General features: G+C 40.6%; 1 protein-coding gene across 10 annotated transcripts in view; it reads left to right on the top strand.

The window, feature by feature from the left end:
• LOC130297000 (glycogenin-1-like) overlaps positions 1-1,801 on the top strand; it is a 45,350-nt gene extending 43,549 nt beyond the window's left edge. For all 10 annotated transcript variants that reach the window (XM_056549126.1, XM_056549125.1, XM_056549131.1 and 7 more), the window contains one exon: positions 1,489-1,801. In XM_056549126.1, coding sequence (XP_056405101.1) covers positions 1,489-1,650 — 162 coding nt within the window. In that variant the 3' untranslated portion in view covers positions 1,651-1,801. The remainder of the gene's footprint in view (positions 1-1,488) is intronic.
• The last annotated feature ends 14,415 nt before the right edge of the window (positions 1,802-16,216 follow it).

Below are 16,216 nucleotides of genomic sequence, written 5' to 3'. Positions count from 1 at the left end.
GACAGAGGGGATCCTCTGGAGGAGGTAGACAGGCCTTTGGCTGTCCTGGCACGCTGGGAGTTGTAGTTTTGCAACAGTTGAAGGGCCACAGTTTAAAGACTACTCCACTAAGGAATGAGAGGGAAGCCATGATTTAACTTTCAGGGACAGTGTGGATCCTCTGGAGGAGGTAGACAGGTCTTTGGCTGTCCTGGCATGCTGGGAGTTGTAGTTTTGCAACAGTTGAAGGGCCACAGTTTAAAGACTACTCCACTAAGTAATGAGAGGGAAGCCTTGATTTACCTTTCAGGGACAGTGTGGATCTTCTGGAGGAGGCAAACAGGCACACTGGTTGGGAAACACTGTCCTACAGACATGTCAAAAGCTTTGATCGGCCGGGGTCTGAACATTTGGATCCCGACCAGAAAAACATTTTTGAGAAGAAAAAAAAATATATATAATTTTTTTAAAGTGACAGTGTACCATTTAAGCAAGTCTTTTTACGTGGGTGGCAAAATTTATCCAACTGTGATATTTAAAAGGGTACTCCGCCCCTAGACATTTTATCCCCATTGAAAGCATAGGGGATGAGATGTCTGATCGCGGGAGTTCGGGCGCCGGGATCTCCTGTCGCTTCTATGTTCGTGACGCCACGCCCCTTCCATTCATGTCTACGGGAGGAGGGGTGACGGCTGTGTACACAGCCGTTACGCTCCCTCACGTAGACATGAATGGAGGGGGTGGGGTGTGATGCAGGGGAGGGGGATGCAGAGATCAGAGAACTACTCCACTAAGGAATAAGATGAGAGGGAAGCCTTGATTTACCTTTCAGCGACAGTGTGGATCCCCTAGAAGAGGCAGACAAGCTTTTGGCTGTCTGAGCATGCTGGGAGTTGTAGTTTTGCAACAGCTGGAGGGCCGCAATTTAAAAACTACTCCACTAAGGAATAAGATGAGAGGGAAGCCTTGATTTACCTTTCTGGGACAGTGTGGATCCTCTAGAGGAGGCAGACTGGCTTTTGGCTGTCTGAACATGCCCGGAGTTGTAGTTTTGCAAGAGCTGGAGGGACGCAATTTAAAAACTACTCCACTAAGGAATAGCATGAGAGGGAAGCCTTGATTTACCTTTCAGGGACAGTGTGGATCCTCTAGAGGAGGCAGACAGGCTTTTGGCTGTCTGAACATGCCCGGAGTTGTAGTTTTGCAAGAGCTGGATGGACACAATTTAAAAACTACTCCACTAAGGAATAACATGAGAGGGAAGCCTTGGTTTACCTTTCAGAGACAGTGTGGGGCCTCTAGAGGGGACAGACAGGCTCTTGGCTGTCTGAGCATGCTGGGAGTTCTAGTTTTGCAAAAGCTGGAGGGCTGCAGTTTGTAGACCACTGCACCAAGGTATGAGAATATAGGGAAGCCTTGATTTACCTTTTAAGGACAAGGTGGATTGAAAACATTTAAAATATTTTAATATGTAACTATTTCTTCTTCTTGTCGCCTTTTCTCGCTCAGCCTCACCTCTCCAAGTCTGTTTCGGAATTATCCATCCAAGAAGCCGAAGAAGCGCTGAGAACCGACGAAGAGCGCCGGAACTGGGAGGAAGGTCGTATCGACTACATGGGGAAGTATTCCTTCGACAACATCCAGAAGAAGCTGGACCGGTTCTTACAGTGATTTCTCCCCCGTTACTTCTACAAGGGTGCTGTGTATTATAAGTCTATTTGTCATTATTTATTGTGCGGTGACAGATTGCGGTCCATTTACTGACATGACTGATATATATATATTTTTTTTTTTGCCGATTAAATTGGAAAAGGAAAGTGAATATTTGGTGTCAGTGATTATTAATATATAATGTGAGATTGTATTAAAGTCTATGAAAAACTCTGGGGATCCTTATAGGGTTAAAGGGGTGTTCCTAGGGCTGCACGATATGAATTTTAACCCATACCGCAATACCGGTTTGGCCCCTCCCCCTCGGGAATGAATTGGGGAACGAACCACATTGGGGAACGAATCATATGTGACCCGCGAACGCTGTTCTGCCCCCCTCCAATTATTAGCCCAGTGCTGCGCTGTCCCCATCGGGGTAAATACTCACATATGTCGCCCGCAAGCGCTGCCCACCTCGTCCTCCTGTTTGTTGTGGCCGCCGGAGCTGACACTCTATACCAGTGGTCTTCAACCTCCAGATGTTGCAAAACTACAACTCCCAGCATGCCCGGACAGCCAACGGCTGTCCGGGCATGCTGGGAGTTGTAGTTTTAGCAACATCTGGAGGTCCGCAGGTTGAAGACCACTGCTCTATACTCTATCCCTATGCCCAGGCTGCAAATGGTAAACAAAATAAACTTTAAAGGGGTACTCCACTAGAAAACCCCTTTTTTATTATTTTCTTTTTTCAACTGGTGCCAGAAAGTTAAACAGATTTGTAAATTACTTCTATTCAAAAATCTTAATGCTTCCAGTACTTATCAGCTGCTGTATGCTCCACAGGAAGTTCTTTCCTTTTTGAATTTCCTTTCTGCCTGACCACAGTGCTCTCTGCTGACACCTCTGTCCATGCCAAGAACTGTCCAGAGCAGGTGAGGTTTTCTATGGGTATTTGCTCCTACTCTGGACAGTTCCTAATATGGACAGAGGTGTCAGCAGAGAGCACTGTGGGTGTGACATCAGAGAAATCCAAAAAGAAAAGCATTTCTTCTGTAGTATACAGACCCTAAAAGGTACTGGAAGGATTAAGATTTTTTTAATAGAAGTAATTTACAAATCTGTTTAACTTTCTGGCACCAGTTAATTAAAAAAAAAATGTTTTACAGTGGAGTACCCCTTTAACTCACCTTCCCCGTCGGTGCAGACCCGCTTCCTAGGGAATGGAACGTCGGACAGCCGTCAGCCTATCACCGGCCGCAGCCATGTTATGTATGATGCCGGCCTCTTACATGACAGTGGGCTCAGCCTATCACCGGCCGCAGCCATGTTATGTATGATGCCGGCCTCTTACATGACAGTGGGCTCAGCCTATCACCGGCCGCAGCCATGTTATGTATGATGCCGGCCTCTTACATGACAGTGGGCTCAGCCTATCACTGGCCGAGGCGGAACATTGATGCGGCCGGTGATAGGCTGACGGCTGTCCGACGTTCACGTCCCAGGGAAGAGCGTAAGGCCGACGTGGGAACATGCGGTAAAGTTTATTTTTTGTTTACCTTTCGCAGCCCGGGCACAGGGATACAGCTATAGAGTGTCTGCGCCGGCCGCCGCAACATACAGAAGGACGAGGAGGGCAGCGCTTGCTGGTGATGTGAGTATTTACCCCAATGGGGACAGCGCAGCGCTAATAATAAAAAAAAAAATTTTGGGGGGGGATACCGTTATATACCGTGAAACCGCCGTAAGTTACAAAAATACTGCGATACACATATTTGGCCATACCGCGCAGCCCTAGGTGTTCCATACTGACCACAAAGGAAGGAGCAGTTTGTAGGCAACACGGTGTTATACACTGTAACAAATAATTAAACCCGTTATACGGATATCTTCCTGACCATACACGGCAGATGTTCGTGCTGGAAACCATCGTGAGGATATAAAGTTTGAAAGGTGTCCCCGCCAGCCTGTAAGTAGTTCCCTGGGAGGGAGCCATCCTCTGCTAGTCCCGACCTGCTCCGTCTGCTTAGGAAACAGAGTGGTGACGAGGGCTGTCAATCATGCTGAGGGGGCGTAATTACAGCCCGAGAAGGAGGGACTAGGAGAGGATGGCTCCTGCCCAGTTGACTACTTATGAGCCAGCAGGGACACCTTTCAAACTTCATATCTTCTCTGTCACTGTTGGCAGGAATGTCTCCCAGGTAGGTAGGGAAGATGATTTTACCACGCAGTATATATGGTAAAATCTGATGACAGGTTCCCATTACTAAGAGACATGAACATCGAGGGGCGGGGGCACTTCTTATTGATGTACTCAAGACAGGTGTCCACGTCCAAAAACACTGAATCATTAAGTCTATGTTCACACCGCAGAAGTTCTGAGCTCGCAAAATCCTATTGTTTTCAGTGGGATCCTGCACCACGATTGAAGACCACAGAATAGAGAAGACTCCCCGTCATCCGCCACAACAATGTTCTTCCGAACAGATGACATTTCATCATCTGCTCAGCTCCTCCTGCTCTATAACATGTTGCCTGCAGATTGTACTGTATTGTATATATTATCTGCTCAGCTCCTCCTGCTCTATAACATGTTACCTGCAGATTGTACTGTATTATATATATCATCTGCTCAGCTCCTCCTGCTCTATAACATGTTACCTGTAGATTGTACTGTATTGTATATATCATCTGCTCAGCTCCTCCTGCTCTATAACATGTTTCCTGCAGATTGTACTGTATTGTATATATCATCTGCTCAGCTCCTCCTGCTCTATAACATGTTTCCTGCAGATTGTACTGTATTGTATATATCATCTGCTCAGCTCCTCCTGCTCTATAACATGATACCTGCAGATTGTACTGTATTGTATATATCATCTGCTCAGCTCCTCCTGCTCTATAACATGTTACCTGCAGATTATACTGTATTGTATATATAATCTGCTCAGCTCCTCCTGCTCTATAACATGTTACCTGCAGATTGTACTGTATTGTGTATGTATCATCTGCTCAGCTCCTCCTGCTCTATAACATGTTACCTGCAGATTGTACTGTATTGTATATATTATCTGCTCAGCTCCTCCTGCTCTATAACATGTTACCTGCAGATTGTACTGTATTGTATATATATCATTTGCTCAGCTCCTCCTGCTCTATAACATGTTACCTGCAGATTATACTGTATTGTATATAAAATCTGCTCAGCTCCTCCTGCTCTATAACATGTTACCTGCAAATTGTACTGTATTGTATATATCATCTGCTCAGCTCCTCCTGCTCTATAACATGATACCTGCAGATTGTACTGTATTGTATATATCATCTGCTCAGCTCCTCCTGCTTTATAACATGATACCTGCAGATTGTACTGTATTGTATATATCATCTGCTCAGCTCCTCCTGCTCTATAACATGATACCTGCAGATTGTACTGTATTGTATATATCATCTGCTCAGCTCCTCCTGCTCTATAACATGTTACCTGCAGATTATACTGTATTGTATATATAATCTGCTCAGCTCCTCCTGCTCTATAACATGTTACCTGCAGATTGTACTGTATTGTATATATCATCTGCTCAGCTCCTCCTGCTCTATAACATGATACCTGCAGATTGTACTGTATTGTATATATCATCTGCTCAGCTCCTCCTGCTTTATAACATGATACCTGCAGATTGTACTGTATTGTATATATCATCTGCTCAGCTCCTCCTGCTCTATAACATGATACCTGCAGATTGGACTGTATTGTATATATAATCTGCTCAGCTCCTCCTGCTCTATAACATGTTACCTGCAGATTATACTGTATTGTATATATAATCTGCTCAGCTCCTCCTGCTCTATAACATGTTACCTGCAGATTTTTCTGTATTGTATATATCATCTGCTCAGCTCCTCCTGCTCTATAACATGTTACCTGCAGAATGTACTGTATTGTATATATATCATCTGCTCAGCTCCTCCTGCTCTATAACATGTTACCTGCAGATTGTAGTGTATTGTATTTATCATCTGCTCAGCTCCTCCTGCTCTATAATATGATACCTGCAGATTGTACTGTATTGTATATATCTTCTGTTCAGCTCCTCCTGATCTATAACATGATACCTGCAGATTGTAGTGTATTGTATTTATCATCTGCTCAGCTCCTCCTGCTCTATAACATGTTACCTGCAGATTGTACCGTATTGTATATATCATCTGCTCAGCTCCTCCTGCTCTAAAACATGTTTCCTGCAGATTGTACTGTATTGTATATATCATCTGCTCAGCTCCTGCTCTATAAGATGTTTCCTGCAGATTGTACTGTATTGTATATATCATCTGCTCAGCTCCTCCTGCTCTATAACATGTTTCCTGCAGATTGTACTGTATTGTATATATCATCTGCTCAGCTCCTTCTGCTCTATAACATGTTTCCTGCAGATTGTACTGTATTGTATATATCATCTGTTCAGCTCCTCCTGCTCTATAACATGTTACCTGCAGATTGTACTGTATTGTATATAGAATCTGCTCAGCTCCTCCTGCTCTATAACATGTTACCTGCAGATTATACTGTATTGTATATATCATCTGCTCAGCTCCTCCTGCTCTATAACATGTTTCCTGCAGATTGTACTGTATTGTATATATCATCTGCTCAGCTCCTCCTGCTCTATAACATGATACCTGCAGATTGTACTGTATTGTATATATCATCTGCTCAGCTCCTCCTGCTCTATAACATGATACCTGCAGATTGTACTGTATTGTATATATCATCTGCTCAGCTCCTCCTGCTCTATAACATGTTACCTGCAGATTATACTGTATTGTATATATAATCTGCTCAGCTCCTCCTGCTCTATAACATGTTACCTGCAGATTGTACTGTATTGTGTATGTATCATCTGCTCAGCTCCTCCTGCTCTATAACATGTTACCTGCAGATTGTACTGTATTGTATATATTATCTGCTCAGCTCCTCCTGCTCTATAACATGTTACCTGCAGATTGTACTGTATTGTATATATATCATTTGCTCAGCTCCTCCTGCTCTATAACATGTTACCTGCAGATTATACTGTATTGTATATATAATCTGCTCAGCTCCTCCTGCTCTATAACATGTTACCTGCAGATTGTACTGTATTGTATATATCATCTGCTCAGCTCCTCCTGCTCTATAACATGATACCTGCAGATTGTACTGTATTGTATATATCATCTGCTCAGCTCCTCCTGCTTTATAACATGATACCTGCAGATTGTACTGTATTGTATATATCATCTGCTCAGCTCCTCCTGCTTTATAACATGATACCTGCAGATTGTACTGTATTGTATATATCATCTGCTCAGCTCCTCCTGCTCTATAACATGATACCTGCAGATTGGACTGTATTGTATATATAATCTGCTCAGCTCCTCCTGCTCTATAACATATTACCTGCAGATTATACTGTATTGTATATATAATCTGCTCAGCTCCTCCTGCTCTATAACATGTTACCTGCAGATTTTTCTGTATTGTATATATCATCTGCTCAGCTCCTCCTGCTCTATAACATGTTACCTGCAGAATGTACTGTATTGTATATATATCATCTGCTCAGCTCCTCCTGCTCTATAACATGTTACCTGCAGATTGTAGTGTATTGTATTTATCATCTGCTCAGCTCCTCCTGCTCTATAACATGATACCTGCAGATTGTACTGTATTGTATATATCTTCTGTTCAGCTCCTCCTGCTCTATAACATGATACCTGCAGATTGTAGTGTATTGTATTTATCATCTGCTCAGCTCCTCCTGCTCTATAACATGTTACCTGCAGATTGTACCGTATTGTATATATCATCTGCTCAGCTCCTCCTGCTCTATAACCTGTTTCCTGCAGATTGTACTGTATTGTATATATCATCTGCTCAGCTCCTGCTCTATAAGATGTTTCCTGCAGATTGTACTGTATTGTATATATCATCTGCTCAGCTCCTCCTGCTCTATAACATGTTTCCTGCAGATTGTACTGTATTGTATATATCATCTGCTCAGCTCCTTCTGCTCTATAACATGTTTCCTGCAGATTGTACTGTTTTGTATATATCATCTGCTCAGCTCCTCCTGCTCTATAACATGATACCTGCAGATTGTACTGTATTGTATATAGAATCTGCTCAGCTCCTCCTGCTCTATAACATGATACCTGCAGATTGTACTGTATTGTATATAGAATCTACTCAGCTTCCCCTGCTCTATAGCATGATACCTGCAGGTTGTACTGTATTGTATATATATCATCTGCTCAGCTCATCCTGCTATATAACAGGATATCTGCAGATTGTACTGTATTGTATATATCATCTGCTCAGCTCCTCCTGCTCTATAACATGATACCTGCAGATTGTACCGTATTGTATATATAATCTGCTCAGCTCCTCCTCCTCTATAACATGTTTCCTGCAGATTGTACTGTATTGTATATATCATCTGCTCAGCTCCTGCTCTATAAGATGTTTCCTGCAGATTGTACTGTATTGTATATATCATCTGCTCAGCTCCTCCTGCTCTATAACATGATACCTGCAGATGTTACTGTATTGTATATAGAATCTGCTCAGCTCCTCCTGCTCTATAACATGACACCTGCAGATTGTACTGTATTGTATATATCATCTGCTCAGCTCCTCCTGCTCTTTAACATGATACCTGCAGATTGTACTGTATTGTATATAGAATCTGCTCAGCTCCTCCTGCACTATAACATGTTACCTGCAGATTGTACTGTATATATATATATATATATATATATATATATATATATTTATATTTATATATCATCATCTGCTCAGCTCCTCCTGCTCTATAACATGTTACCTGCAGATTGTACTGTATTGTATATATCATCTGTTCAGCTCCTCTTGCTCTATAACATGATACCTGCAGATTGTACTGTGTATATATATATATATATATAATCTGCTCAGCTCCTCCTGCTCTATAACATGTTACCTGTAGATTGTACTGTATTGTATATATTATCTGCTCAGCTCCCCCTGCTCTATAACATGATACCTGCAAATTGTACTATATTGTATATATCTTCTGTTCAGCTCCTCCTGCTCTATAACATGATACCTGCAGATTGTACTGTATTGTATATATCATCTGCTCAGCTCCTCCTGCTCTATAACATGTTACATGCAGATTGTACTGTATTGTATATAGAATCTGCTCAGCTCCTCCTGCTCTATAACATGATACCTGCAGATTGTACTGTATTGTATATATCATCTGCTCAGCTCCTCCTGCTCTATAACATGTTACCTGCAAATTGTACTGTATTGTATAATATTATCTGCTCAGCTCCTCCTACTCTATAACATGATACCTGCAGATTGTACTGTATTGTATATAGAATCTGCTCAGCTCCTCCTGCTCTATAACATGTTACCTGCAGGTTGTACTGTGTTGTATATATATAATCTGCTCAGCTCCTCCTGCTCTATAACAGGATACATGCAGATTGTACTGTATTGTATATATCATCTGCTCAGCTCCTCCTGCTCTATAACATGATACCTGCAGATTGTACTGTATTGTATATAGAATCTGCTCAGCTCCTCCTGCTCTATAACATGATACCTGCAGGTTGTACTGTATTGTATATATATCATCTGCTCAGCTCCTCCTGCTCTATAACAGGATACCTGCAGATTGTACTGTATTGTATATATCATCTGCTCAGCTCCTCCTGCTCTATACCATGATACCTGCAGATTGTACTTTATTGTATATATATCATCTGCTCAGCTCCTCCTGCTCTATAACATGATACCTGCAGATTGTACTGTATTGTATATATCATCTGCTCAGCTCCTGCTCTATAAGATGTTTCCTGCAGATTGTACTGTATTGTATATATCATCTGCTCAGCTCCTCCTGCTCTATAACATGATACCTGCAGACTGTACTGTATTGTATATATATATATATATATATATATATATATATATATATATCATCTGCTCAGCTCCTCCTGCTCTATAACATGTTTCCTGCAGATTGTACTGTATTGTATATATCATCTGCTCAGCTCCTCCTGCTCTATAACATGATACCTGCAGATTGTACTGTATTGCATATATCATCTGCTCAGCTCCTCCTGCTCTATAACATGTTACCTGCAAATTGTACTGTATTGTATATATTATCTGCTCAGCTCCTCCTGCTCTATAACATGATACCTGCAGATTGTGCTGTATTGTATATAGAATCTGCTCAGCTCCTCCTGCTCTATAACAAGATACCTGCAGGTTGTACTGTATTGTATATATATAATCTGCTCAGCTCCTCCTGCTCTATAACAGGATACATGCAGATTGTACTGTATTGTATATATCATCTGCTCAGCTCCTGCTCTATAAGATGTTTCCTGCAGATTGTACTGTATTGTATATATCATCTGCTCAGCTCCTCCTGCTCTATAACATGATACCTGCAGACTGTACTGTATTGTATATATATATATATATATATATATATATCATCTGCTCAGCTCCTCCTGCTCTATAACATGTTTCCTGCAGATTGTACTGTATTGTATATATCATCTGCTCAGCTCCTCCTGCTCTATAACATGATACCTGCAGATTGTACTGTGTTGTATATATCATCTGCTCAGCTCCTCCTGCTCTATAACATGTTACCTGCAAATTGTACTGTATTGTATATATATATCATCTGCTCAGCTCCTCCTGCTCTATAACAGGATACCTGCAGATTGTACTCTATTGTATATATCATCTGCTCAGCTCCTCCTGCTCTATAACATGATACCTGCAGATTGTACTGTATTGTATATATATCATCTGCTCAGCTCCTCCTGCTCTATAACATGATACCTGCAGATTGTACTGTATTGTATATATCATCTGCTCAGCTCCTGCTCTATAAGATGTTTCCTGCAGATTGTACTGTATTGTATATATCATCTGCTCAGCTCCTCCTGCTCTATAACATGATACCTGCAGACTGTACTGTATTGTATATATATATATATATATATATATCATCTGCTCAGCTCCTCCTGCTCTATAACATGTTTCCTGCAGATTGTACTGTATTGTATATATCATCTGTTCAGCTCCTCCTGCTCTATAACATGTTACCTGCAGATTGTACTGTATTGTATATAGAATCTGCTCAGCTCCTCCTGCTCTATAACATGTTACCTGCAGATTGTACTGTATTGTATATATCATCTGCTCAGCTCCTCCTGCTTTATAACATGTTTCCTGCAGATTGTACTGTATTGTATATATCATCTGCTCAGCTCCTCCTGCTCTATAACATGATACCTGCAGATTGTACAGTATTGTATATATCATCTGCTCAGCTCCTCCTGCTCTATAACATGATACCTGCAGATTGTACTGTATTGTATATAGAATCTGCTCAGCTCCTCCTGCTCTATAACATGTTACCTGCAGGTTGTACTGTATTGTATATATATCATCTGCTCAGCTCCTCCTGCTCTACAACAGGATACCTGCAGATTGTACTGTATTGTATATATCATCTGCTCAGCTCCTCCTGCTCTAAAACATGATACCTGCAGATTGTACTGTATTGTATATAGAATCTGCTCAGCTCCTCCTGCTCTATAACATGATACCTGCAGGTTGTACTGTATTGTATATATATATAATCTGCTCAGCTCCTCCTGCTCTATAACAGGATACATGCAGATTGTACTGTATTGTATATATCATCTGTTCAGCTCCTCCTGCTCTATAATATGATACCTGCAGATTGTACTGTGTATATATATATATATATAATCTGCTCAGCTCCTCTTGCTCTATAACATGTTACCTGTAGATTGTACTGTATTGTATATATCATCTGCTCAGCTCTTCCTGCTCTATAACATGATACCTGCAGATTGTACTGTATTGTATATATCATCTGCTCAGCTCCTCCTGCTCTATAACATGTTTCCTGCAGATTGTACTGTATTGTATATATCATCTGCTCAGCTCCTCCTGCTCTATAACACGATACCTGCAGATTGTACTGTATTGTATATAGAATCTGCTCAGCTCCTCCTGCTCTATAACATGATACCTGCAGGTTGTACTGTATTGTATATATATCATCTGCTCAGCTCCTCCTGCTCTATAACATGTTACCTGCAGATTGTACTGTATTGTATATATCATCTGCTCAGCTCCTCCTGCTCTATAACATGTTTCCTGCAGATTGTACTGTATTGTATATATCATCTGCTCAGCTCCTCCTGCTCTATAACATGATACCTGCAGATTGTACTGTATTGTATATATCATCTGCTCAGCTCCTCCTGCTCTATAACATGTTACCTGCAGATTGTACTGTATTGTATATATCATCTGCTCAGCTCCTCCTGCTCTATAACATGTTTCCTGCAGATTGTACTGTATTGTATATATCATCTGCTCAGCTCCTCCTGCTCTATAACATGATACCTGCAGATTGTACTGTATTGTATATAGAATCTGCTCAGCTCCTCCTGCTCTATAACATGATACCTGCAGGTTGTACTGTATTGTATATATATCATCTGCTCAGCTCCTCCTGCTCTATAACAGGATACCTACAGATTTTACTGTATTGTATATATCATCTGCTCAGCTCCTCCTGCTCTATAACATGATACCTGCAGATTGTACTGTATTGTATATATCATCTGCTCGGCTCCTCCTGCTCTATAACATGTTACCTGCAGATTGTACTATATTGTATATATCATCTGCTCAGCTCCTCCTGCTCTATAACATGTTACCTGCAGATTGTACTGTATTGTATATATCATCTGCTCAGCTCCTCCTGCTCTATAACATGTTTCCTGCAGATTGTACTGTATTGTATATATCATCTGCTCAGCTCCTCCTGCTCTATAACATGTTACCTGCAGATTGTACTGTATTGTATATATCATCTGCTCAGCTCCTCTTGCTCTATAACATGTTTCCTGCAGATTGTACTGTATTGTATATATCATCTGCTCAGCTCCTCCTGCTCTATAACATGATACCTGCAGATTGTACTGTATTGTATATATCATCTGCTCAGCTCCTCCTGCTCTATAACATGATACCTGCAGATTGTACTGTATTGTATATATCATCTGCTCAGCTCCTCCTGCTCTATAACATGTTACCTGCAGATTGTACTGTATTGTATATATCATCTGCTCAGCTCCTCCTGCTCTATAACATGTTTCCTGCAGATTGTACTGTATTGTATATATCATCTGCTCAGCTCCTCCTGCTCTATAACATGATACCTGCAGATTGTACTGTATTGTATATAGAATCTGCTCAGCTCCTCCTGCTCTATAACATGATACCTGCAGGTTGTACTGTATTGTATATATATCATCTGCTCAGCTCCTCCTGCTCTATAACAGGATACCTGCAGATTGTACTGTATTGTATATATCATCTGCTCAGCTCCTCCTGCTCTATAACATGATACCTGCAGATTGTACTGTATTGTATATAGAATCTGCTCAGCTCCTCCTGCTCTATAACATGATACCTGCAGGTTGTACTGTATTGTATATATATCATCTGCTCAGCTCCTCCTGCTCTATAACAGGATACCTGCGGATTGTACTCTATTGTATGTATCATCTGCTCAGCTCCTCCTGCTCTATAACATGTTACCTGCAGATTGTACTGTATTGTATATATCATCTGTTCAGCTCCTCCTGCTCTATAACATGATACCTGCCGATTGTACTGTGTATATATATATATATATATAATCTGCTCAGCTCCTCCTGCTCTATAACATGTTACCTGTAGATTGTACTGTATTGTATATATCATCTGCTCAGCTCCCCCTGCTCTATAACATGATACCTGCAGATTTTACTGTATTGTATATATCTTCTGTTCAGCTCCTCCTGCTCTATAACATGATACCTGCAGATTGTACTGTATTGTATATATCATCTGCTCAGCTCCTCCTGCTCTATAACATGATACCTGCAGATTGTACTGTATTATATATATTATCTGCTCAGCTCCTCCTGCTCTATAACATGATACCTGCAGATTGTACTGTATTGTATATATATCATCTGCTCAGCTCCTCCTGCTCTATAACATGTTACATGCAGATTGTACTGTATTGTATATATCATCTGCTCAGCTCCTCCTGCTCTATAACATGTTACCTGCAGATTGTACTGTATTGTATATATTATCTGCTCAGCTCCTCCTGCTCTGATACCTGCAGATTGTACTGTATTGTATATATATCATCTGCTAAGCTCCTCCTGCTCTATCACATGATACCTGCAGATTGTACTGTATTGTATATATTATCTGCTCAGCTCCTCCTGCTCTATCACATGTTACCTGCAGATTGTACTGTATTGTATATATTATCTGCTCAGCTCCTCCTGCTCTGATACCTGCAGATTGTACTGTATTGTATATATATCATCTGCTAAGCTCCTCCTGCTCTATCACATGATACCTGCAGATTGTACTGTATTCTATATATATCATCTGCTAAGCTCCTCCTTCTCTATAACATGATACCTGCAGATTGTACTGTATTCTATATATATCTTCTGCTAAGCTCCTCCTGCTCTATAACATGATACCTGCAGATTGTACTGTATTGTATATATCATCTGCTCAGCTCCTCCTGCTCTATAACATGATACCTGCAGATTGTACTGTATTGTATATATATCATCTGCTCAGCTCCTCCTGCTCCATAACCTGATACCTGCAGATTGTACTGTATTGTATATATCATCTGCTCAGCTCCTCCTGCTCTATAACATGATACCTGCAGATTGTACTGTATTGTATATATCATCTGCTCAGCTCCTCCTGCTCTATAACATGATACCTGCAGATTGTACTGTATTATATATATTATCTGCTCAGCTCCTCCTGCTCTATAACATGATACCTGCAGATTGTACTGTATTGTATATATATCATCTGCTCAGCTCCTCCTGCTCTATAACATGTTACATGCAGATTGTACTGTATTGTATATATCATCTGCTCAGCTCCTCCTGCTCTATAACATGTTACCTGCAGATTGTACTGTATTGTATATATTATCTGCTCAGCTCCTCCTGCTCTGATACCTGCAGATTGTACTGTATTGTATATATATCATCTGCTAAGCTCCTCCTGCTCTATCACATGATACCTGCAGATTGTACTGTATTGTATATATTATCTGCTCAGCTCCTCCTGCTCTATCACATGTTACCTGCAGATTGTACTGTATTGTATATATTATCTGCTCAGCTCCTCCTGCTCTGATACCTGCAGATTGTACTGTATTGTATATATATCATCTGCTAAGCTCCTCCTGCTCTATCACATGATACCTGCAGATTGTACTGTATTCTATATATATCATCTGCTAAGCTCCTCCTTCTCTATAACATGATACCTGCAGATTGTACTGTATTCTATATATATCTTCTGCTAAGCTCCTCCTGCTCTATAACATGATACCTGCAGATTGTACTGTATTGTATATATCATCTGCTCAGCTCCTCCTGCTCTATAACATGATACCTGCAGATTGTACTGTATTGTATATATCATCTGCTCAGCTCCTCCTGCTCTATAACCTGATATATGTAAATTTGACTGCATGCACAATGTGACTGGTTCCCTTAATTGCTCCTTTAATTGTCAGAAAGTAAACTTCTGGATTTCTGCCCCAACATGCAGAACTTTATTTGAAGTCGACCATTGTACTGTTTATACCACATACAACAAATATTTAGAAATATAACAGAGGCGTCTTCATTTATGAAATCCCAAAAATCAATTTACATCACAAACTGAAAAAAATAACACGAGCGGCTTCTAACATCTAAGATTTGTATATATGTTCTTCATTTATGGCGCATCCGGGGAGGAGTCGTCTGCTGCAGAATTTACAATAGAACAGATGGAAAAAGTATCGAATCACCAATAATATGTAACAATTTATAACGATCATTTACATCAGTTCAGAGGTTCATGTTAATATTTGACTTATTTAATTAGTTATTTATTTATTTAGTAACAATTCTGAGTAATTTTCTAACTTATGGTCAACTACGTATTTAAAAAAAAAAAAAAGTTTGCAGCAGATCACATGACCACGTCTTGGCGCAGCCGCTAGTGCTCATGAATACTTTAAGGGGTACTGCGGTGGAAAACTTTTTTTTTTTTTTTTTAAATCAACTGGTGCCAGAAAGTTAAACAGATTTGTAAATGACTTCTATTAAAAAATCTTAATCCTTCCAGTACTTATTAGCTGCTGAATACTAAAGGGTAAATTCTTTTCTTTTTGGAACACAGAACTCTCTGCTGACATCGTGACCACAGTGCTCTCTGCTGACATCTCTGTCCATTTTAAGAACTGTCCAGAGTAGGAGAAAATCCCCATAGCAAACATATGCTGCTCTGGACATTTCCTAAAATGGACAGAGATGTCAGCAGAGAGCACTGTGCTCGTGATGTCAGCAGAGAGCTCTGTGTTCCAAAAAGAAAAGGATTTCCTCTGTAGTATTCAGCAGC

Source organism: Hyla sarda, chromosome 12 (assembly GCF_029499605.1).
Source record: "Hyla sarda isolate aHylSar1 chromosome 12, aHylSar1.hap1, whole genome shotgun sequence".
In the NCBI taxonomy this organism is placed as follows: domain Eukaryota; kingdom Metazoa; phylum Chordata; class Amphibia; order Anura; family Hylidae; genus Hyla; species Hyla sarda.
The sequence above is the reverse complement of the archived record's forward strand: the minus strand, read 5'-3'. Positions and strand labels throughout refer to the sequence as shown.